This window comes from Bufo gargarizans, chromosome 1, assembly GCF_014858855.1.
Source record: "Bufo gargarizans isolate SCDJY-AF-19 chromosome 1, ASM1485885v1, whole genome shotgun sequence".
NCBI classification, from domain to species: Eukaryota; Metazoa; Chordata; class Amphibia; order Anura; family Bufonidae; genus Bufo; species Bufo gargarizans.
The window spans coordinates 677,033,552-677,059,477 of NC_058080.1; the positions used below are offsets into that span (position 1 = coordinate 677,033,552).

The 25,926-nt window shown below is 46.2% G+C and overlaps 1 protein-coding gene across 2 annotated transcripts in view; it reads right to left on the minus strand.

Moving 5' to 3' along the window:
• Nucleotides 1–25,926, minus strand: part of NLN (neurolysin) — a 53,428-nt gene that overhangs the window by 18,980 nt on the left and 8,522 nt on the right. For both annotated transcript variants that reach the window (XM_044276143.1, XM_044276142.1), the window contains exons 5-9: nucleotides 23,842–23,944; nucleotides 20,710–20,870; nucleotides 19,750–19,885; nucleotides 19,116–19,482; nucleotides 17,602–17,803 (exon numbers count right to left, since the gene is read on the minus strand). In XM_044276143.1, the coding sequence (XP_044132078.1) occupies nucleotides 17,602–17,803; nucleotides 19,116–19,482; nucleotides 19,750–19,885; nucleotides 20,710–20,870; nucleotides 23,842–23,944 (969 nt within the window). The remainder of the gene's footprint in view (nucleotides 1–17,601; nucleotides 17,804–19,115; nucleotides 19,483–19,749; nucleotides 19,886–20,709; nucleotides 20,871–23,841; nucleotides 23,945–25,926) is intronic.

Here is a 25,926-nt window from a genome sequence, read left to right on the forward strand (position 1 = left end):
GGTCTGACACCTGAGACCCCTGCCAATCAGCTGTTTGAGAAGCCACCAGTGCTCCTGTGAGTGCCGCGGCCTTTTCTGAGCTTTTCCTAGGCCAATGACATGTTCATCAGTCACGTGACCTAGGCGCAGCTTAGCCCCATAGAAGTGGATATTACTCCCACCATACCCTGTATACCAGCACGGTGTTGGATTTCTAAACAGAGCTCCTTTTTCTAACGTTGGCACCTGATATAGGATACTATACACCAGTATTTCTATAACATAACCAAATATGGCTCATGTATGTTACGGTTGTTGGCAAACCCTTTAATTGGGGGATGTAGTGGCTGTTACTAAGCTTCCTCCAGGTCCTACAGCTCTCGCTCTCACTAGTGTTCCTACCACGGACGCCCCTACTAAAGGCCTCCTACTGCTGCTGTTAGTAGGGGTCAGATGGAAGTTATTGCTGTTACTCGTGTTCTTGTGGCAGTTGCCGGATTCCAGAGGCTGATACAGTTACTGGTGGTCTTGCAATTGTCTCTTTGTGGTGGTGCTTCTGCAGTTATTGGGCATTCCAGGCATTTCAAAAAATTTGCTAAGAATGTGACAGGTAGCATCAGTAAATGTATTCCTCATATCTACTGTCTATATTTCGCCATTCCTGTGTGTACTTATTGTGTAGAGCAGATTTATAGGATGCACAAATAGACAACGATAGGCAAAAAAGAAGCCCTTTCTATAGACGTGGCCTGCTGCCAATTCCTATTCAGTCTAAAACCGGCAACGGGCACACTTCAAATCAACATTATTCAGTGCACATAAAAGGCAATTTACTGTGTACACAGCAAACAAACAGCACTGCAGGGTAAATACAGCAACGAGTATTCAATCCCTGCGCGTTCCTCTTTAATCGGCTTGTTCCATACATCACACAAGGTCTGCCATTCATTTTTTCGGGCTAATTTTAGATGTTCAATCTAAAATAATCCAGGGGAATTAAACTGAATATTTCCATGGCCACTTTACCAGTTGTTAGAAGACCAGAAGCAGAATATATCCCCATGTTCTAAAATACACGGGCATGCTTTTATAGTTCATGCATAATTCCCCAGCTGAGTGGTGTAAATCACATTTGACGCTGCACATGTCACCTAAGTGTAAACATAGTCTTTGAGCTTTTAGGACCTAAAGGACAGTTTCTATCATTATCTTACTTTTATATGAGGCCTTAAAGGGAACCTTTATCAGAGCACTGATGACGTCAGTGTGTAACATACCGAGGCTTCCAGCCGGCCTCTCGTCACTACCCCAGTCCCCGACTTTGTACATGTGCCCTACCTATCCCTTCCCATCACCTTGCCTATGTGACTGGTTACAAACAGGCAACTTCAGTGCCCAGTAGATGCTGAAGACTGACTCTCCTTGCTCAGTTCTCTGCCAAGAAGACTCTTTTCACCCCCTTTTCTAGTTCAAAGAAATCTCTTTCCCTAATAAAGTATATTACAAAATTATGAACATCCCTTGTCCCTACACAATATTAAAAATAAACTGAAACGACAGTGACACTCTCAGTGCATCATGATTACATGAACTTCAGGATCTACAAGATTATAAAACTCTTTTTGGCAAGTAGCATAGTACCCACCTCCAAAACAGGAGGCGGAAGTCTCGCCTTCCCATAGTGACAAGGGGGAGCATGGAAATGCTTCTATGTTCCACTTATATGTAGTCAAAAAATAAAGGACAGCTTATACCCAGGAAACCCCTTTAAATAATATTTTACTTCATCGCATATATGAATAGAATTGGTGCATTGATATATTGGATCAATATGATAATTTTGACAATTGCTCTTTAATGCAGAAACTATATTAGAATTTGCATAGACAACCGCAAAGGGATCCATAAAAAAAAAAAAAAAAAAAAAGCTTGCAAATCTGACTTCGACAGTAGACAGAAAACTGCAGTTAAAATGCAGAAATGAAGAATGTCCTTTGTGATGAAGGCTGAGAGCCAGGCAACAATTAGAAAGCAGATCCGGGAAAATGAAATGCAGTCAGCGCACAATACGGACAGAACGACGTGAGTGCTATCTAACAGGTAGATGGTGCAGCTTTTCATTTCTCCGCTGCGTTATCATCAGATGTTTCATACTCAATAGCACAATGCCAGAATGAAGTCTGGAACTTAGCTTAAAACACAGCGCCTCCTAGTGGCCAGCATCGATATTTACAATATATGTTTTGGTGGAGTTTTAACAGTTTTTAGAAAGAAAAAAAAAGCCAGTTGAAAAGGTCAATAATGCAGCTGGTAAAAGGTAAGCATACCAAGCAGAGAACATGGCCAGAAGCGCCAACCACTAACTTCATTAGGCTGTATGCATATTCCTTATATTTACCATATTCAGCAGCCCTTTGCAGAGAATGTAATCTCTGACATCAACTTATATGAAGGCGGCAGTTTTATTAGGACCACACCTTTCCATATGCCTTATCAGGACAATGTCACGATCAGTGTGGGGGAGGGAAACTCCACACAGGGAGGGAAGGGGAACAGTAACTGGGCCTGGGAACTAGGGGAGAAACAGGTCACTTCCTAGACAACCCTAATCTGGGCCCTGCCTACCTATCAATATGAATAGACTTTGAAGGTAGGATGATTCATAAGCAGGATACCTAGGCCCTGATTTCCCTATAAGGCCCTGGAATGAGGTTAGGACCAGAGACAACCCATTCCTCCCCAGATGGACGAATGGAAGTCTCTGTCTCAGGGCCCGGATACAACAACAGGCAATATAACAAATACAAACAAACGCGACACTTAACTTCTGTAGAGATGGAAGAACAGGAACACCAGAGAGGATCTCACACCAGCTCAGCCAAACCCAAATGAAGCTATCAACCGCATAGTCAGAAGGGTGGGGTGAGACTATAAAGGGTAGAAGTGATGACCACTAAGCAACAGCTGAGAAAAGGGAAGTAGTCATTAACCCTATCAACACTGAATCAAGAGAAATCAAGGAGGCTGTTAGATTCCTCCACGCCCAGCCAATCTCCTTGATTTCCTGACATCAGTCACCTGAGGGACCATGACAGCCAAGCTGACAGAGAGGGGGGGTCTCCCGTGTGGGACCCAGCATTATTGGCAAGTGAGATCCGACCCAAAGAGTTGTTCTTGTGAAAATACCATAAACCTCTGAAATGTATGGTTCCCAGCAAATCATCTCCAATGGGTCTACATTTACAAAAGTAGTTTAGGTGCAATGTTAAAGGAATAACCACAGAAAACCAGTGCAAAACATACTCAATCTGCAGACTTCATGTAGATGTTCCCCTAATTCCCTTACGTAACATGCTTTCAATTTATTCCTGATCCCTGTGGTCAGACCCACATAGATTTAATACTTGCACAGGTGATAAGCTGTCAGTCTGGTACAACCCCTTTAAAACCGTGGTGGCCATCATAAGCAGAGCAGGGACACTTAACCCCATGTCTGTGGTAGCATGAGAACTAACTCATTCAGCGGTACAATGAAATACGTCAATATCAAACTTGAACTGAACTTTTTTGCAGCACTATTTTTTCCGACAGCCATAACTTTGTCCGACCACAGAGCTGTATGAGGGCTTGTTTTTTTGCGGGACGAACTGTAGTTTTTATTAGTACCATTTTTGTGGTATGTATGACTTTTTGATCACTGCTATTCACATTTTGGGGGGGGAAAGGTGACTAAAAAACAGTGAATCGCGAGTGTTTAATTTTTTTCTGTTACGGCACTCACCACACAAATACATTAAAAAAATAAAAAATTTAATAGTTCAGACATTTTCGGACACGGCGATACCTAATATGTAAAATTTGTTACTGTTTATATATTTTTATATGTAAAACTGGGAAAGGGAAGAAATGTAAACTTTTAATACTTGAATGTTTTTTTTTTTTTACTTTTATTATAAAACTTTACACCCATTGGGGATAGAACCTGGGATCTCTTCATCCCTTATCCCATTCACCCTAATAGAGATCTATTAGGGTGAATAGGACTTGGACAAGCTCCCTGCTGAACTGAGCTGTGCTTCGCGCACCGCTTAGCAGGGAGCTTATCATGGCAGGCCTGGGAAGCTTCAGAAGGGTCCAGGCTGCCATTATAACCGGAGCCCAGGCTGCCATTATATATTGGAGCCCAGTAATTTCGCTGTGGGGCCTCCAACCAGAAAGCAGAGGGAGCCACATCCCTCTGCCTTACCTCACAGATGCCATGATTGGTGTTGATTGCGGCATCTGAGGGGGTTAAATGACAGGGGTTCGGCACGATCGGCATTCCCCATCATTGCGGCCTGGTGCCTGCTGTATTATACAGCCGGCACCTGCCATATATACGGTGCAGGCTCACCACGGCAGCCACTCCATACCTTACCTCAGCGACTGTGACGTACTGGTTGAAGGAGCGTGCTGAATGCTTTAAACTGACAACCAGTCCTCAGGATCAGGGACGTAACTACCATACCGGCAGACCATGCAACTGCTATGGGGCCCAGGGAAAGAGAGGGCCCAGTTGGGATCATACCCTTTTCTACAGGGGGTGAAAACTTGGTCAGGACTCTACCCTCTAAAGCAGTGGTGTCCAACCATTTTTCGTCTGAGGGCCGCACTAGACTTGGTATAAATTTCGCCGTCCGGAACCAGGTAGCTTTGCCAGAAAGAAATGCAAAAGCTGTGAGGGGGCACATGTGAGCATTACTACTGTGAAGAGGGCACATATCTGGCATAACTACTGTGAGGGGGCACATATCTGGGCATAACTACTGTGAGGGGGCACATATCTGGGCATAACTACTGTGAGGGGGCACATATCTGGGCATAACTACTGTGAGGAGGGCACATATCTGGGCATAACTACTGTGAGGAGGGCACATATCCGGGCATAACTACTGTGAGGAGGGCACATATCCGGGTATAACTACTGTGAGGGGGCTCGAGTGAGCATTACTACTGTGAAGAGGGCACATATCTGGGCATAACTACTGTGAGGGGGCATGTGTGAGCATTACGTCTGTAAAGAGGGCACATATCTTGGCATTATGACTGTGAGGGGGCACGTGATGTATACATGTGTGTAATGTATGTAGTGCAGTATGTGATGATCACACACTGCACTACATACATTACACACATGTATACATCACATACTGCGCTGTCACCTTCTTCTGCAGGTCTACCTTGATGTCTGGTCTTTAGTCAGATCCTCCACCACCATGCTTGCGCCGTGTGCCCACAACCACCAGGAGCTGGCCCCTCCTCCTTTCATCTCCTGCCGGTTTCTCCTACAGAAGGGAGCTCTATCGCTCCAGTGCCCGCCCAATCTTACCAGGGGTGGAGCTAGAAATGACTGGGCCCCATAGCAAAAAAACGTATGCCCCCTCCCCTCCGGGACCTCCCACCCCTTCCAGAGCTCCCACCCAAACACCCCTCCAGGACCATTTTAGAGTCTGCAGCCGTAATAAACCAAATCCTTCATTTTGAAAAAAATAAGTTTAATCTAGTAAAATGTGCACAGATCTCCAGCTGCTGAGCACATTTTATAGAAATACACATGACATTTAAGTATACATATTTAGCAAACTGTAAAAGTCCACTTACTAAGTTTACAGCAACCTGTGGGTCCTAAGCGATAAGGCAGCACTGCATGGCAACCACTACCGCTGCGACATAGCACCCACAAGGAAGGGGGTCACCCGGCAGCCCAACAGCGCCCCTACTGCCACACTAAGACTACTTTTTGCTGGATCCGGCAGGGCTCCGCAAAAACGCTTCCGTTACTGATAATACAACCGTCTGCATACGTTATGAACAGATCCGGTTGTATTCTCTTTAACATGGCCACGACGGATCCATCATGAACTCCACTGAAAGTCAATGGGGGACGGATAAGTTTACTATTTTGTCAGATTGTGCCAGAGAAAACATTTGCTCCGCATCCCACAGCATGCTGCGGTTTGCTCTCCGGTAAGGGAACGCAACCAAGCGGAACAAAATGCGTTTTGGAGCATTCCGTTCTGTTCAGTTACGTTTTGTCCCCATTGACAATGAATGGGGACAAAACTAAAACGTTTTTTTCCCGGTATTAAGACCCTATGACTGTTCTCAATACAGGAAAATATTAACGCTAGTGTGAAAGTAGCCTAAGGGGATCTTCATATGGATGATTTTTCTATTGGAAGAATCTGCTGCAGAAATCCGAGGTAGACCCTTGGGTTTCTGCCACCATTTGCATTTCCTTGCCTTTGGCCACAATCAATGAGGCTAATCCGAGAGCAGACACAAAGGCAGTCTGAGAATAAGCAGTGGCTGAATGAACGGCAGTGTGGATTCCCACTGATATCAATGGACGGTGGCAAGAAATCTGCAAACAAAATCTGCCAGCTGGACGAACACTAAGCCCCTTCACTCTGAGCCATTAAAAAAGCGGCTGCCGGAACTGCAAGACCTGACACCACTGAGCAGATAAAGCTACTTTCACACTTGCGTTTGCAATTTCGTTATTGAGATCCGGCAGAGGAATTAAACGGATGTGTTTTGATTTTGCACATCAGGATGCGGTTGTGTGAAATCAAAACTGTTTTTTTTTTTATAATTATCCGTCACTAAATATATGGAAAGTCAATGGGTGACTGATCTGTTTTTTTAAGCTTCTAAAAAACTGATCTATCACTATTGACTTAGGCAGTTCTATCGGTATGCAAACGGATACCATTTGTAGGTGGATCCGTCTCACAAATGCATTGCAATACCGGATCCATCTCTCTGGTGTCATCCGAAAAAATGGATCTGGTATTTTATTTTTAAAGATTTGCGCATGCGTGAGCCGGAAGACCGGATCCGTAAATGCTGCAATTTGGTTGTGGTGAAGAAGAAGAAAACATATTCATACAATGGGTACAAAAACTTAGCGGCCACCCGGCCGTCGCACCTTGCTCTCTGGTGGCAGAATCTGACAGAAGCATTAAGCAGAATGATATATGTGGGAAGACTAAAAGCCGTTATTTCCGAGGCTTGTACATGCTCCAAAAGTAAATTTCGGGTTATAAAAAGCAGGAACTGACAGATAGCAGCTCAGCCTTTGTAGTTCGCCTTCTAGCTTCTGGCAATTCTTTCCCATCACAACATGAAGAAAGCAAAGACTAAGGAACTGCAGGAATCAGTTGTTGCGTTCTGCATGCAAATGACTGTAATTCTGTCTTAAGTTGAGATTTGGAGAACATAAATATTTTAAAGCGGACCTTCTACTTTAGTTTAAGATATGTGATCCCTCATGCCAATGGCAGTACTCTCTCTTGAACTTGAAAACTTGGCACAAGCCCTTTAAAAAACAAAATCACTAAACCTTCTGAATACAGAAAAGTAAACCAGAAAACAAATGCAGAGATTTATCACATATTGGTTTTCACTATGCTCGGACCTACCCCGAACTCAAGAACGGAGCCCCGCAGTGAATGAAGAGCATGCTGCACACAAGGGATGGCCTTTACATTCATGGCTGTAGGACTTTCCAAAATAGCCAAGCAAGCATGCAGTGGGTGTAGAAGACACCGAGCATGTGTTGTCACCCCTCCATTTACAAGTATGGGACTTCCGAAAATAGCGGAGCCACAGCTCTAAAGTCCCATAGCTTTGGGCCCGTTCTTGGGATTGACTGATATGCCATACATGTCCAGATGCTTGGTGACAAATGCTGCAGCTAGGTAGATTTCTAGAGATACAGGGCAGCTCAGACACCCAGCCTTTCCCTTTTCCAAAACCTATTACTGCAGTTTTACTAATAGTGTCGAACTTTGCACTGTTTAAAGGGGTTGTCTCACTTCAGCAAATGGCATTTATCATGTAGAGAAAGTTTTTACAAGGCACGTACTAATGTATTGTGATTGTCCATATTGCTTCTGTTGCTGGCTAGATTCATTTTTTCAATCTTATTATACACTGCTTTTATCCAGGGGTTACAACCACCATGCAATCCTGTATACTATAGGATATAGCGCCAGCCTCTCTGGTGGCCGGGACCGTGGGAGAATGTATAGGCGTGAAGGCACAGCAGCTCCTGTCACGGGCACCTTGTATCTGTGCTGCAGAGGTGGTCGTAACCCCTGGATAACAGCAGTGTATAATGTGATGGAAAAATAAATGAAGCCAGCAAAGGAAGCAATATGGACAATCACAATAAATTAGTAAGTTGTATTACTTTTCTCTACATGATGTCATTTATTGAAGTGAGACAACCCCTTTAAGAATACGAATCCCAAATCTAAGATTCAGGCACACAGACCTCTATGAATTTAGCGATTCGTAAATCCCATTACAGATTCAGGCCAGAATCCTGTCTGTGCAGCCAAAATTTGTCCAAGTTCCAGAACTGTGGGATTTTCTGCCACTAACCGAGGAAACAGCAGGGAAGTAAGCAAGATGATTACTTTTATAATTTTTTTTTTACTTAATATATTTTGCCATATAATATGTCCCCCCAAGAGGACACTGAAAGACCTCTAGGCGACACGGACAGTTTTTTTTTTTTGTATTTCTACTGTAAATGGGACCTCCAACGTAGCCCGTTACAGGGAAAAACAACCTCCTGTGGGGGCATTGTACAAGATAGGGCTAATCAGGGTCTGCTAACACCCAGCATCTCTGTCTGCCACAGAGACACATAGCCGCTCCTCTATTCACTGGATAGAACTCATTGGGGCAGATTGGTCATAAATTAGGCGCAGCATTCAGCAGTCCATGCACCTGAACTGAAATCCACGTCGGTCCCTTGCACGATCAACTGTGTTTTTGACCAGGAGTACAGGGGCTGCAAACCTTGACTGTGCGGGCCTCATGCAGCTGTGCACCCCTACTCTATACAAACGATAGTAGTCAGTTTCCAATGCTGGGGGATAACTGTACGGGCTGCTGAAAGCGAATGTTGGAGGAGGTCTGTTTTAGCTGATCTGACATATCTGGAAGTCTCATTTAGAAAAACACAGGGATGAACAGCACTCCTTGGTTACAGTGTGGTGGGTGCACGTCTCCAGGGGGTTGGTAAAAAACGAGATTTTTGTATAACTTACCAGTAAAATCTCTTTCTCGCTCTTTCCTTGGGGGACACAGAAGACCTTGGGTATAGCTCATCTCCATAGGAGGCGTGACACTAAGTGAAAACTGTTAAGCCCCTCCTCCACAGCTATACCCTCAGCCTGGAGAGAGAGACTGCCAGTTGCGTGTCCAAGCAGTGAGAAAAGGCAAAGACCAACAAGGAACCAAAAAGCCAACTACCCAACGGGTAACAAAAACTCGGAAAACGCACAGAGAAAAAATAATGAATGGGTGGGTGCTGTGTCCCCCAAGGAAAGAGCGAGAAAGAGATTTTACTGGTAAGTTATACAAAAATCTCGTTTTCTCGCCCAGTTTCCTTGGGGGACACAGAAGACCTTGGGACGTTCAAAAGCAGTCCAAAAGGGGGAGGGACCACAGCACCAAGGTGAAGCACCCGAAAGGCATCAATGAACCGCCGCCTGTAAACCCAGGCGGGGTAAGGCAGCATCCGCCAAAGCCAGAGCATGCACCCTGTAGAAACTCAGCAAGGCGTGCAAGGCAGACCTGTGGCCGCCGTGCCCAAATGCACGGCCGAAGCCCAATGCCTCCAGCCCAGGAGGCACCGACCGCTCTGGTGAAAGGAACGGTGACACCAAATACAGAATCCTGCCCTAGGTGCGGTAACCTCAGCAATAGCCAATCTGAACAAGCGGAGGAAAACCACCCTGGAGTCTGTCAACCCTATGCACAGACCTCCTGGAAACCCAAGAGGCCGAACGTCTGCAAGAGTCGGAGATCTCCAAGTAAAAACGGCAAGGCCCAAACAACGACCAATAGGTGAGGTGTTGAAGCGAAAGGCAAACACCACCTTCAGAAGGAAGGAAGGAAGGAAGAAACGGGATGCAGAACAGCCCTGTCCTGGAAAAGACAGAAAGCTCGTAACAAAAAAAGGGGCCATTCCGGCACCCGTCAGAGACACGACTGATACGGAACAGGACAGAAGGGATAGAGAGAACTCCTGTAACGGCTCCAAGGACAAGATTGGAGCGCCGAGAGCTCAGAATACAGTCCCCAGGGCGGTACCGAAGGACAGTACAGAGGAACCAAAGAGCCACTCCGAGGAAGAAGGTCTTGGCAGGCCAGAGGGCCGGGAACGCTGGAAGAGGAAGAACAGCGCCGACACTTGACACCTCAAGGAAAAGACAGAACCATGGGGAAAGAACTTCAGAGTGGGGAATGCACAGCTTCCCACAGAACCCCAGACAAAAAACCCTAAGTCTTACGACAGATCCTGGACGAAACACAGCCAGGAGCGGACAGTCGCCTGGCAAGCAGGCGAAAACCCAATGTGATCAGGCGCAGACCAGTAACACGGGCAGAAGGGTCGACAAAACTAGCCCCGTCGGCCCTCGAACAACGTTGTCCCGTATCCACCCGAGTGGAGGAGCAGAGGACAGAGGGAAAGAACCCAAAGGATCCGCCAGACGCCAGGGGAAGGCAGGCTAAAGTCCATGCTGATGCAACCACGTTGTACAGTCCCGGTGAGGGAGATCAAAGGACAATCTGGACCGAGGTAGTCCCCCCAAGACATCGAGAAGGTAAGTCTACATCAGGACCATCGTCTTAGAACGGGCCACGCAATCTGCACTCAGTGGGGGGACAGAACGCGGTAGACTCGGTAAATAGGCACACAGCTAATACAGCCAGCGTGAACAAGGGAGACGGTACGAGGCCAAAGGGAACACCGGAACCATCCACATGAACAATCATGCTCTCCCCAGAGGGGAGGACAGTGAAAATACAGCCTCCGAAGGCTGGCGAGAAGCCACATCGGAGTGATTCGTATAGAGCGGGAGCCGAACAAAGCCGGCGAGATAAGGCCGTCGAGACAGAGGCCGACAACACACCCTCCAACCGAAAGGAGGAGGAGTGGGCAACAGGGAAGCCATAGGACAGCTCAAAAGCAGAACCCGCTACACTGTGAGACGCCCGGTCCACCGTCTCGCAGAAGGCGAATACCTTGAAGAACCCAAGGCGGAGGTCCCCGGACCTGGGTAATCCAGCACCCAAGAAAAGTCGGGTGACCTTCCCGAGAAGAGCAGCCCGAACCCGGTAGCAGATCAGACAGAAGCGTAGAGGCGCCAAGAGGAAGGACTCATACCACACTGCATCCGAAGAGGAGGAAATTGCAGCAGGCAAGGGAACCGCAGTCCTGCCAGAGCCAACGAAGAATTCGAGAGGCGCTGCAGACAACAGCACTCTCGACCATGTGACCACTAGCGCAGGGAAGTAATGCCGCAGAAGGACTCATGGGCATGCATCTAGGACCCACGAACACTCCCTGTCAGCTCGGTGCAGCAGAGAGCAAAAGAGCCTGTCCGGTCAGGAGGACAGAATGAGCTCCCTAGGGACGAGTGCAAGGCTGGCGGCAAGCATCGTCTCCCAAGAAACAAAGGTATGCCGCAGGAAGCAGGTGAGGCATACGTACGAGCAGCCCCGTAAGCAGCGAGAAGGCCAACCCACCTAGAAAAAAAAAGGGGGGGCTCGTCCCAGAGTGCCCCAGCATGTACGGAATTGCAAAGTGCAACCTGAAAGGGAGTTATGCACAAACCTAGCATAGCATGCGAAGGAACGCAAGCAGTCCACCCTGAAAGGGGGGAAATTGTACCTGGCCAACAACAGTCGGCAAGAGTGCAAAGACCCGTCCCAAAAGGGAGTGATGCCTAAGGCCGTACCTACTTCAGAGAAGCAGGACATTACCCTATAAACCAGCAGGAACGCAGGAGGTCCACCTAGCGAAAGGGGAACATGCACAGGGATATCCTAGCATTAAATGAGTGTGCAATAATACACCCAACACTGAACTCAGCGAGAGTGCAACTACTTTGCCAATGAAGGGGGACATGTACAAGTCCAGCACAGCCATATAAGGACAGCCATGAATCTCATGAGCGTGCCAAATTCTGCCCTTGAAGTGAGAGGTGGTCACGCACAAGGCCAGCACCGTAACCAATGGAAGTGCAAGCGTTCCACCCATGTTAGAGGGCCATTCTCATGGCCAGCAATGTATCCGGTGAGAGTGTAGCACAACGCCCAGAAAAAGGGAGGGTAAAGCACATGGCCAGCATCTCATCCAGGGAGAGTGCGAGCACACCGCTATGCATGGGAGTCATACACATGGCCAGCAATGTACTGGCAAGAGACAAACACAGTCACTAAGGATGCGTGCATGTCGCCTGAGGAAGGAAGGCATGCCCCGGGCTGGCAGAGAATCCAGCAAGAGTGCGTACACCGCCTACGGAAGAGGGGCCATGCATATGGCCGACAGCGGATCCAGCGAGAGTGCAAGCACCCTGCCATGTATGGGGTACATGCACGTGGCCAGCAACGTACCTGCGAGGAAACAACCAACGACAGAGGGATGTATGTATGCTGCCTGAGGGAAGGAGGCATACCTAAGGCCGGCAGGGAATCCAACAAGGGTGTGGGAGAGTGCAGCACAATAACATAGTACATAAGTACATCATAGCACATCAGCGAGAGTGCAGCATTCCGCCAATGGAAGGGGGACGTGCACATAGCCAGAACCGTATCCGGCGAGAGTGCAGTATTCCGCCTAAAAAGGGGGTCATGCACATGATCGGCAACAGATCCAGTGAGAGTGCCGCGTTCCGCCCAGGAAGGGGGTCACGCACATGGCCGGCAGCGAATCCAGTGAGTGCTGCGTTCCGCCCAGGAAGGGGGTCCCGCACATGGCCGGCAGCAAAACCAGAGAGTGCAGCGTTCCGCTTATGGAAGGGGGTCGTGCACATGGCCAGCACCGTATCCGGTGAAGGTGCAGTATTCCGCCTAAGAAGGGGGTCATGCACATGGCCAGCCAGGGGGAGTGCAGTAGCCCGCCTAGGAGGGGGGGGAATGCACATGGCAGGCACCATAACTGGAGAGACGATGAATGCTGCCTACAGAAGGTCTGAATGCACTTGGCCAGCGCCGTATCCTGGAAGAGGCAAGAAAAAACCGCCTAAAAGGGGAAATGCCCTAGCAGCGACGCAGGCTGGGAGCGCAACACCATGCCGCCTGTGGAAAGAGGTCATGCAGACATGCAGCATTACTGATGAGGCTGCAGCGTCCTGCGCAGCCCAATAGAAATCATGATCTATTATTATTTATTTTATCATTATAAAAAAAATTCCGGGACCCGAGGCGGAATGGCGGTTCAAACCGGCCGCGGGAGCCCACCCCGCGGGCCGGTCGGGATTGCGGCCCAGCAGGCCGCGAAGCCTGGGACCAACTAGCGGAGCCCCGCCGACCGGCACCTGCTGGGGCATAGTCAAGCCCAATGCCGGCCGCGGGAGCCCACCCCGCCGGCCGAAAGAGAGAGGGGCCCGGAGTTCCCGCCGCCAGAAGGGCCGAAATGGCGGCTCGCTGGCCGCGGGGGCCCACCCCGCCGGCCGGAAGAAACAGGGGCCCGGAGTGGCGGTCTTGCCGGCCGCGGGAGTCCTCCCACCCGGCCGGCCGGAAAAGACAGGGGCCGGAATGCGGTTTTGCCGGCCGCGGGAGCCCACCCCGCCGCCAGAAAAGACAGGAGGGCCGGAATGGCGGCTCGCTGGCCGCGGGAGCCCACCCCGCCGGCCGGAAGAGTAAGGGGTCCTCCTTACACCACTGCAGCGTCCTGCCCCTCCGGTAAGCCCAATGTGATCAGGCGAAATGGGGGGAAGCCCAGATGCCAGGGGGGGACCCAGAGACGGAGAGCTCAGGATATAGTCCCCTCACTAGCAGCATGTCCCATGAGGCCAGGAGAAAAGAGGAGCAGATTGCCGCACAGCGGCACCCCAGGGGCCAGCCTATGTCCAGCAGGGGAAGGGTCCAGAGGCCCAATATGGGGGTCAGGCACGCAGGAGACCATTGGGTGGGGGACGTAGGGCTGGAGAAGCCACTCTCTTACCACAGCCGTCTTCACCCTCGGTCCATTCCAGCAGGGTCGCCCCTTCAGCTACTGGCACCGTAGTGGCAGGACGCTGGAAGAGGGGCTTGGCGTGCGGGCGACCCTTGCGCTGGCGGGATGTAAGGGAGCTAGGCTGCCCTGATCCACCTTGCCTTCTGTGGGGGAGGCAGCAGTGCGGTGACCGGCACTGGCGCAGCTCAACCCCGGGAGAAACAGAGAGGTCTAGTGCGTCTCTGTTGTCCCTGATGATCTGGAACAAAAAAGAAAGAAAAAGTAAAAATCTAAAAATTTAAACAAGGAGAAAACAGCCCTGCAGTAGCAGGGAGTGTCTTGCCTCCTTGGACACTAAGCAAAAACTGGCAGTCTCTCTCTCCAGGCTGAGGGTATAGCTGTGGAGGAGGGGCTTAACAGTTTTCACTTAGTGTCACGCCTCCTATGGAGATGAGCTATACCCAAGGTCTTCTGTGTCCCCCAAGGAAACTGGGCGAGAAATATAAAACAAGAGAAGAAAAAATAAAAACAAGAGAAGAAAAACAAGAGAAGAAAAAATAAAAACAAGAGAAGAAAAAATAAAAAACAGGAGACAGCCTTTGGGCTGTTTTTGAGCCGAAACGTTGCATCCGGATTAAATTCCGCCACTTTGGACGTGCTGTCTCCTGTTTTTTGTTTTTTCTTCTCATGTTAACCTTTAGATTGTTCTAAAAGCCCTTTTGAATCCTCTCCTGCAAATCCATCATTGCAATGCAGGCCAACATTGACGACCTACCCTCATCTTATTAATTAAAATGCAATCCGAGGACTGAACAGTAGAGGTAAGTACATGACCAACATGTTCTCACAAGTATTATAATCTACTCACATTCTACCTCTTCATGTTCTCCTCTCCATAACACATATCTAGGGCTTGTGATGGAGTAAGGCTGAGATGTTCCTATCTGATCATCCCACCAATTCCACTGTAGACTGTGATAAAGGACTTTATGTTAAATCTGTACAGACAAAACTGTACTCCCACCAAGCAATGGAATCGGACAGGTGTCATTGTGCATTAGAGTAGAGCCGGCATCATACTTCACGCTATTGGTGTCAGACTTAACGGTTAAAAAAAAAAGACTAAAAATGTAAGGAAGCAAACATTTCCTTCAAGTGATAATTTCATACAGACTACAGAACCTCTCTATGTAAACGACTGTGAAAGGTTTCAGAAGTCTGAAGACACAAAGGACCTTCTAGAAAACTCCTACTGAAATTATCGTTAGAAGTCACAATGGACAAGTTCAAGATAGTAATAAAATGGTTACAAAGAATGTATGGTCATGTCTACTGTGGAATGAAGATCTCACTCCAAAAGTAATTGATTAGCGTATATAATGTATAGTAGTAAATGTATATCTTCAAAATAATAGGATCCTTAAAGGGGTTGTCTCACTTCAGTAAGTGGCATTTATCATGTAGAGAAAGTTAATACAAGACACTTACTAATATACTGTTATTATCCATATTGCTTCTTTTGATGGCTGGATTCATTTTTCCATCACATTATACACTGCTCATTTCCATGGTTACAGACCACCCTGCAATCTATCAGTGGTGGTCGTGCTTGCACACTATAGGAAAAAGCATCAACCTCTCTGGTTGCCGGGACCATGGGAGCTCACATAGGCTTGTGCTTTTTCCTATAGTGTGCAAGCACGGCCACCACTGAGGGATTGCAGGGTGGTCTGTAACCATGGAAACGAGCAGTGTATAATGTGATGGAAAAATGAATCCAACCAGCAAAGGAAGCAATATGGATAATCACAACACATTAGTAAGTGACTCGTATTAGCTTTTTGTCTAAATATAGATAGTGACATGGAAAAATAAAAATAACATCATAAAAAAAATCTTAAAAAAATATGTTAAATATAAAAACGTGATTTAAACAACAATAGTTCTTTTTCTGATGACACGTTCCCTTTAAGCTAAATACTGACGCTACTTGGAACGGTAGGGGTCTCTGCCACAGTGTTTTATAACATGTCTTATAAAAAAAACTCCTGCTGGAAAACCCCTTTCAGCAGCTTATATGACCAAGTTTCTTTCGGCTTAATATAAAAGAGACAAAGTCAGGGGCGTACAAAAGGGATCGAGTGGAGAAGGCTGGCGTATAGGGTTGAAACCCTCCCCTTGTGCCCTCAACGAGAATGCCCACTGGGAGGTGGTAGGGAGTAATGGCTGCTGCTATGTTAGAAGGATGTCTTCTAGAAATATATACAGCATAGGGGTGTGGGAGTATGCATGTGGAAAGACAATGTGTATATGTGTGTGTAAGGCTACTTTCACACTTGCGGCAGTGTGATCCGGCGGGCAGTTCCGTCGTCGGAACTGGCCGCCGGATCCGCCGATCTGCTGCTGCCTGAAAGCATTTGTGAGACGGATCCGGATGCGGATCCGTCTCACAAATGCATTGCAAGGACGGATCCGTCTCTCCGCTTGTCATGCGGACCGACGGATCCGTCTTGTACATTTTTCTCATTTTTACCGATCTGCGCATGCGCATGCCGGAACGACGGATCCGGCATTCCGGTATTCTGAATGCCGGATCCGGCGCTAATACATTCCTATGGGGAAAAATGCCGGATCCGGCGTTCAGGCATGTCTTCAGTTTTTTTGGCCGGAGAGAAAACCGTAGCATGCTGCGGTTTTCTCTTTTGCCTGATCAGTCAAAACGACTGAACTGAAGACATCCTGATGCAAACTGAACGGATTACTCTCCATTCAGAATGCATGGGGATATGCCTGATCAGTTCTTTTCCGGTATAGAGCCCCTGTGACGGAACTCTATGCCGGAAAAGAAAAACGCTAGTGTGAAAGTACCCTAAGTACAGTTTAAAGGTGTCACAGTAGCACAAATATAAAGCAAAAGTCCAGCTCATCTGTAGGTAATCCACCCAAGGCACATATCATATCTGGATCGGGTGTACGAATATGGAATCAGTAAGGGTCTGTATGCAATGACCCGAAACGCGTAGACACTGCTGTCTGTGTGTAAGGCTTTTTATCTTTTTACATAAATAAACTATGGATTTTTATGGAAGCTGGATTTCTCCATATTTTTGTGTTAAGAAAGGTGTCACATCGTACAGATGTGAGGGTGTGTATACATATAAATATACTCTACTGGTCAAATGTGGGAATGTTCCAGCTCACTGTAAGGTACTATTTTGGCAGTGTATATTCATTCTACTTAAATTTGTAAGAAATATAGAGAATACTGCCAAGACATACTGTAATACAGTGGTAGCGTTGCTTCCAGGTGAGAACATGGCAACATATGCAATACGGTACCTACAGGTCTGTACTCCCCACCTGCCCTGTGCGCAGTGTGGAGCAGTGCAGGTTTGCACACATGGCAGAGGTTTTATAAGATTGCGACTTTAGTGTGCAGCGCGGCGGCACTATTTGCTATGAGGTCACTTTGTGTGTACATATCCATGGCTGTGGGACCCCCCCCCCCCCCTTACAAAATCTCGCATTTACCCTAAACATTTGAACATCCAGCTTCTGTAGGTTAATTCACCAAGACCCGAATGATTAGAAGCAAAATGAGGAAATGAGATACTGACCTGTGCACATATCTGGTGCATCACATGGCCAAACTCATGGAAGTAAGTTTTCACCTCATCGTGTCTGAGCAGCGAGGGCCGAGTACTTGAAGGCTTGCTGAAGTTTGCCACCATTGCTGCTGCTGACATCATCTTGCTTCCATCGGGGAGGAGACAGCCTGGCTGAAGTCCAAAACATGCAGCATGTCCATACTTCCCTTCCCTAAAGACAAATTGTAAGACATGTTAGAAGGTGAAAAAAATCTGCCAGATTAACAGGAATAAACCACAGGACTCTCAGCATACTGATGTAGTAGTCATGAAGAAGGGCAGAGAGCTTCTTAGGTTAAAGAGTCATTTTTTCCATACATCAAGAGTACAAGCAAAGATAAGAAACTCTTTAAAGTTTCATTACTGAAAATTGCCTCTTTCTCCACTTATCATGCACTTCTCCCACCCTCCCCCCCCCCGCCATTTCTTTTGCACTGTTACTTACTCTCCAATGACTGCTAAAATCTGTCTTCAGTGACTATAGATTAGCAGCTCACTGAGAGATCAGGTTACATTTGCTGCTCATAGCCATCTATTGAGAGGGAACAGGTAGGAAGAGGAATGAGTTGCTAGAGAGATTGGGCAGAGACAGTGTACCTTTGCAGCCCTGCAGACAGGTGGAGAGGTCCAGGATGGCAGCACAGATGTTTCTGTTAGTTAGTTTGTTTACTTTCTCACATCAGTGCTAGAATCACAGCTACACTGCTCTTCTATAATGTTCCCCATGCTGCCACTTGTGATGGTGTGCTACTGAGATTTAGGGAAGCAGCATCTCCTCTTCTCTATTAGTGCTGTGTAAGGGAGACATGATAGCAGCTGGTCTCCACTCCTTCTTGAGTGGATAAGGGGAAGAAAAAATAAAAATAAAATCACAAGTGGAGATGAAGCTTGTAGAGAGAGGGAGAACTGCTGATAAATTCCAGGTACAAGTCATAGTAATGGTCAGAAATAACATTCCCATACACATGGCAGCAGAATGATAGGTACACTTTAAGCTAATTATACATGTCATGTCAAGATAATGGCATATGGCAACTGGAACGCCATTTGACCCGTTATGGTCCTCAATCCCACATGGAGAGGTAGCCATTCATGAACAGTCATTCACCACTGGCTATTTTGCTGGACTGGCCTGGTAATTGTTAAAATATTTATGTGCAAATAATTGAAAGGCTATGTATACCTTTGGGGGCAATTTTTTTTATTATTGCATTCTACTCATGTTGAGCTAAAAATCTTTTTTTAATTGGGTCTTTATAAAAAAATTGAGCCCCTTCCTCTGTACAGCCTTGAGATTCTCTAGTAGCAGGCTGTGAATTTGTACTTGGTTCCGTCAGGCAGCTCAGCTGACGGCTCCTTATCTCATATCTCTGACCCCCTAAACACTCATTATAGCTCAAATCATATCTTACTGATAGGAATGTGGCTTAAATAAGTGTTTATGAACTTGTAATATGGTCTGAAATATAAGGCATATGATTTACCTTGGGTACAAGTCCAGATAGAATTGTCCAAGAACGTCTCCTGTAGCGGCGTCATACACAGCATAGAGAGTCACGCTTTCATGCCACACATGAGGATTCTCCACATGTTCGAACCGAAGACCGAGCAGCTCTTGGTAAATGCACAGAAGATTTTTTGTGACTGTCTCCATAGGGAAATACTCCTGCAGTTTCTCCTGATCTACAGAATATTTGGTCTCCACGATGCGGGTGAGGTAGTATTGAAGATCCCAAGCGTTGATTTTACCATCAAACTCCAAAGCTCTCTCTTTAAATTCCTTATGTTTCATTTTTAAAATAAGCAATTTTTCTTCTTCACCTAAAGGTTTTACTTTTGTTTTCAGGTCATCTATAGAGAAACATACATGAGATATCTATTAAGGATCCATCAACGTTTGATGTTGGTGGGTTGACACCCGGGACAACCCCCGAGCAGCAGAAGGCTCCTTCACTGTTTACTGGGCACAGCATCTTGTCCATATGCCAGGTACTACAGCTTAAGTGAATGGGACTAAGCAGTACTAGGCTTTATTCTGCTGATCAGCCGGGGTCCATGGAGTCATTGAGACACACTGCCGACCATCCAAGTTTAAATCCCATTTAAACTACAACTTACCTAGAAAGGTGGATACTTTGTTTGTGTTCTTAGCAGTGTTTAGTTCAAGTACAAAATCTGCATGTGTCTGGTATCCCAGAAGATCTGCCAGTTTAGCCCGGAGTTGAATCAGTTCTTCAAGTATTATAGTGTTCTCCTGAAAGCAAGAAGAAACATCTATCACATATGATGTACGTCCATGACTAGACATCCGATCAGTGGTTCGTCTTCTCTATAGAGAAGGTATTGGCAGAACGCCTGAAAAAACACCAGGGGCTCCAGCATGCTGCGTTTCCTAAAAGAAGCAGGAAAGACAAAAAGTCACCAAGAAAAATGATTGTGTGTCCTGTGTTTTAGATATCCCATAGACCGTGAGCTAACATCTGTAGCAGCTAAAAACACTAACAAACACGCAGGTGGAAAAAAATGCTAAAGTGCAGAAAAACACCCAAAAATGCCTACGTGTCAAAACAGCCTATAGGGGTTTCCCTACTAAAAATACTTCTCTCGTAACCATACAACGGGAGAATATAGGTCTGATTGCTAGGGGTCCGACTGCTGGCCAGCAATTATGAAAGCAGAAGTCCCAGATTGAAGTGGTGGTGTAAGCATAACCCCCGCTCCACTGACTTCTAAGAAATAGACAAGTACACAGCGCAGCAATGCTCCATTCTCATAGGTGACTCTGGGACCTCCACTTTCATAAACGCAATCAGACACGTAGGTATTTTTAGTAAGAACACCCCTTTAAAAAGTAAAATGTGTGATTTGACATTTTAAAACATCCACATTAACTATAGTCCCCCTCAATATCTGACTCTTCACACGGATCAATTAAAGGGGTTTCTTCCCAGATTACAGATGATCACTGGAGTTCCCAACAGGGAGACACTCAGTTTACTGTTAGGGGACCCTACAAAGAAGTAAGGGATTACTACTATAATTAGGATGTATAAGTCAATGTAGGCTGCGGATACTCACTTCCATACACCTACTGTTGAAAGCAGCTTCTAATTTCCTCCTAGTTTCCGAAACGGAACATTTTTTAACAACAGGGAAATAATGTGGATACTGGAGAGTCACTTTATAATGGTCGCCGTCTGTTTTCTCTAGGCTTTCAATGAAGTCAGTAGGAAGACCTTCTGTAAAATACACCATGGGAGAGGCCAATGTTAGTGACATTCACTAAGGTTAGGTCTCCGTACGACAGTATATTTAGTGTCAAGAACGGGATCAGATCCATTCATGACAATGTAGGTTAACCCTTGCCACTGGTTTTGAGTGGGAAAGGTTTCCCTGCTTTGTCCCAATGTGATCTAATCACATTATTTTCACTTAAAGGGGTTGTCCGAGTATTTAATACTGATGACCGATCCACAGGATCTGATCAGTCGGGCTGACTTCCGGCACCCCCATCAATCTGCTGTTTGAAGAGACCACAGAGCACCGGTGAGCGCTGCAGCCTCTTCCTAGGCCAATGACATCTCATTAACTGGTCACATGGCCTCAGAGCAGATCAGTCCTATTCAAGCGAATGGGGCTGGACAGCAATACCAAGCACAGCCATTATCCAATGGACGACGCTGTGCCTAGTAAGCTGTGAGGTGAGGGCCGCAGCCTCTTCAAACATCTGCTCAGCGAGGGGGCCAGGGGTCGGACCTCTACCAATCACATATTGATGTTCCATCCTGATCCGTATTAAACACTCGGAATACTCCATTAAAGCGAATGTGTCGGCAAAAAAAACGACCTGTTGTTTAAATCATGTTTTTATGTTAAATATATGCTTTAAGAATTTTTGGTGACTCTTCTCCTGTCTATGTCACTATCTATACCTAAAGAAAAATATCTAAAATCCAGCATTTTTCGAACTGGCTACTAGGCCCAATAATAAGTTGAGACTTCCTGTTCTGTACAGGTAACTTTTCAATAGCCATTGCATTATCATCACAGGATCCACCATTCACAATAGGTGATATTACAGCTTATCTACTCCCTCCTGACCTCTGCACAGAGCATGCCTAGAAAACTCTCCCATAGAAGTCAATGAGATCCACACACACACTAGGAAGGAAGCTAACCCTTCCAACACCAGGGAAGTGAAGACATCAACTTAAAGGGGAAGTGCACACAACACATATAACACCCCGTGCACACCTATAAAGAGAGGTTGCCAGGTGCAACCCCATGCATATTGCAGCAAGCTGCCTAGCACCGCTCAGGCTGCTCTGCTGCCACATACACAATGTTGCCAGTGGCAACCACAGGTGAGGCAACATACTTTAGCCCTCACCTGTGATTGACAAGAACACCAAGACCGCAGGCAACTGCATGCGGTTACAGGAGTCACGACCATGACCAAGGGTCGTGACATTAAGGCTCCATTCACATGTCCGCAAAATGGGTCCGCATCCCTTCCGCAATTTTGCGGAACGGGTGCGGACCCATTCATTCTCTATGGGGACGGAATGGATGCAGACAGCACACAGTGTGCTGTCTGCATCCGCAATTGCGGAGCGCGGCCCCGATCTTCGGGTCCGCAGCTCCGCAAAAGATAGAACATGTCCTATTCTTTTCCGCAGCTTGCGGACAAGAATAGGCATTTCTATGGGGGTGCCGGGCTGGTGTGTGGCGGATCTACAATTTGCGGGTCCGCAACACATCACGGACGTGTAAATGGAGCCTAACAGCTTAATAAAGCCTTTAAAGGATTAATAATGACCAACTGAAAAAAAATATTTTTAGCTGAAAAGGAGTACAGTAATAATAAATAAAAAAAATGCCCCCAAAAGGTGTCTATAGCCTTTAAAAAACTAATGGGCATTCGGGAGCTTAAAGGGGATTTCCAGGATTTTAATATTGACTTATCCTCAGGATAGGTAAGCTCTTGCGAGCAGGGCCCTCACTCCTAGTGCTTCAGTTGTATATAAGCTAGTTACGTTATGTCTTTTGTTTTATACATGAACCCTCTGAATTTGTGAAGCTCTGCGGAATATGGTGGAGCTATATAAAGTAATATTATTATTATAAATATCAGATCAGCAGGTGTCAGACAACCTAAACCCCTACCGATCAGCTGGTTGAAGCGAAGGCCGCACTCCGTGCGGGCGTAGCCTTCCCTTCATTGTTTACCTTATGCAGGTGTAATTACAAGCCATCCCATTTACTTCTATGGGACAGTTTGTTCCTATACACTTGAATAGGAAGGAGCCGTCCCATTGAAGGAAATGGGACAGCTTGTCGGCATCGTAGCGACAAGCAGGTAAACAATGAAGGGAAGGGTACGTTCGCACAGAGCACGGCAGGGGTGCCAGGTGTCGGAACCACGCAGATCTGATATTGATGATCTAATCTGAGGCTAGATCCCGTGTCACTTTGGATCCCTGCACAGCCACGGTTCTATCTCCCTGTCACCGGGATCAAAACATCCGGTGACAGGGGGAGCAGCCGATAGCAGGGCACGACGGTGACCAGCCTCAAGGGGACTCGGGCTCACGGCCGTGCAGCGATGCAGGTGCCGGGAAGCAGGTAAGTATAATCCATACAAGGGACCCGGGCACTGGGGGGGAATATTTTAGATATCGGAAAGCCCTTTAAAATCCCGGAAAAACCCTTTAGGAATATGTAACTTTCTATTTATAAGTAAAAAAAAATAAAAAATCCACTAGCAATTGCACCACATCACTAGTTTTACACAGTAACTTTTCTCCTGCAATGTCCAGTTGTATCAAAGTTGCACAATCAACTGCAATGCATTGTTTTCTTGTAACTTTTTTGTTTGTAAAAACTAATTAAAAAAAAGAAATGCATGCAGTACGTTGCCATGAATATTTCTAATGCTGAACAAAAGCTGCGGTGTAGCCTTCAGTGAGGGGACTGTATTGCTTAAATCCATAGACTTTGAAGGGGTCTCGGACTCACATTTGTAGGCATTTTAAAAATATAAAGAAATGGCGCAAAAAACAGCAACGTTTATATGAATATTTTTATGGTAAAAACTGTCAGCACCTGCTTCCCCGACCATCAGCGGCCGGCTGTAAAAACACGCTTCATTTTAAGAGTTTCTGCACATTAAATACCGACAGTAAAGTTAGTGAAGTAGCAAAGACCTACCGAGGTCTGCCCTCGAGAAGACGAGCCACGTGTTGTCCTCTGTGAGATTCTTGTTGAAGTCGATGTTTAGTTCGCTGATCTTTTTCTTTATGCTTTTTATTTCCTGGGTAAAATTACCAAAAAAATAACAGACTAGAAGAAAATCTCAACAATGACAGAAGAGACTGACGGCTGATACATGACCATGAAATCCGACAGTCAGACTGTCAGATCTACCATAACATCCACTGACAAATGCCAGCCAGTTTAAAGAGTTTGTCCTACTACAAGCACTCATCCGCTACCTACAGCATAGAGGGTAAGTTTCTTAATTGCCGGGGGTCCGACTGCTGGGGTCCCGGCCGATCACGGAGTGGCGGTCACACAGGCGCGCTACTGATCCATTCACTCTATTCAACAGCACTGCATTGGATGAGATTTTAACAAACCTCATCCGGACAGAAGTTGACCTACAGCGCAGATTTCTACTTCCACAGCATAGAAGTTTCTGTCATGGATCAGTCCCAGATTTTTTGTAGACTTTGCATATTGAGCGCAATGTTGAGGATCTGCTGTGCAAATTTCCCTGAATCTTTCTCCCAATATGTAGAGGAAAAAAATGTGTATTTCTTCTGTCAAATCCCTTACAATGGGAAAAGAAGATGGAAAATAGGACGGGTCCCCCAAACCCCAAAAAGTGGAAAAATGGAAATAATATTGTTTACAGTGATGATACCTTAACGGCTAACCTTCCCAACCATTTGCTCTAATGTATCTAAAATGGGAAAATGAAGCAATTTTGCAAACAGCCTTTGTTAAATATTTTCTACCGTTTTGTGTCCATATCTATGAAGACGTATGTGTCTCCATGGTAACAGACTACAAACAAGCCTTGTGTAGTCTGATTCCACACACATACTGCCTTCTATCTGACTTCAGCTTTTTCCTAACATATATTGGGTATATTAGCATACAGTTGGGGGCTGACAAAGGGGAGTATGCCGGCAGGCTCAGACTATACAGGGTTTGTTGTCTGTTACTACAGAGATGGATGCGTCTGTACAGCAGAAGTAGACACAAGGCAATAGAAAATAGATAAAGGGGTTGTCCAGCCTTTAGTAAGTGATGGCCTATCCTCAGGATAGACTAAAAGTAGCAGATCGGTGAGGGTCTGACGCCGCGCATCCCCACCAAACCCTTGTTACTAAAGGCTGGACAACCCATTTAACCCCTTAATGACCTGAAAAGTCACTGATTTGCAGAAACTTTTTTTGTGATTTTGCACATGTGCTGGTTTAACTACCATAACTTTATTTTATTTTCTGGGCCACCAAAATACATTTTTGGACAGTTTTTTTTTCTTTCCTGTGACACCTATTGCTGTTTATTAAGATGCTTTTTACAGAATTTATTTTATTCTATTTGCAGGTAAACTACAGTATAGCAAAAATGTCAAAACATAATTTATTTTATTCTTTAAATTAGCAAATTGACACCAAAATAAATGATGAAAATGAGTTCTCTGGTTTGCACAGGTCATTTTGATACCTAATATTTATAGTCCTGAACCGGGTGACAATGGTGACGGTTTGGCTGGTGGGGACTTTTTTTTTTACCTTCATTTGTATTTTATTTTTTCATGTGTGGGTACATTTTTGGTATACAATATGCCCCTCAAGAGGTTATAGCAAACCTCAGGGGGACACTTACACTTTGTCATTTTTTATTTTGCACTTTTACACTGTAACTACAACATCCAGTTACAGCACAAATCACCCGATCTGTGCACTTTTCACTGGCTGAGCGGTTCTGCTAAGATCAAGCAGCTCCGCTATGCTCGGAGATACCTGGCGATCACATGACTACCGGGTCCAAATTAGGTAGAGGTATTGCCACGTGCTCTATTCACTACATATGTTGTGTTCACTGACACTGGGTTCACACCTGAGCGTTTTACAGCGCGTTTTAAACGCGCTGTAAAACGCTCAACACATGAAAACCAATGCTTCCCTATGGCCCTGGTTCACACTTGAGCGTTTTACAGCGCGTTTGAACGCGCTGAAAAATGCCCTACGCTCAAAAAAGTTCTAAAGCTTCTTTGGGGCA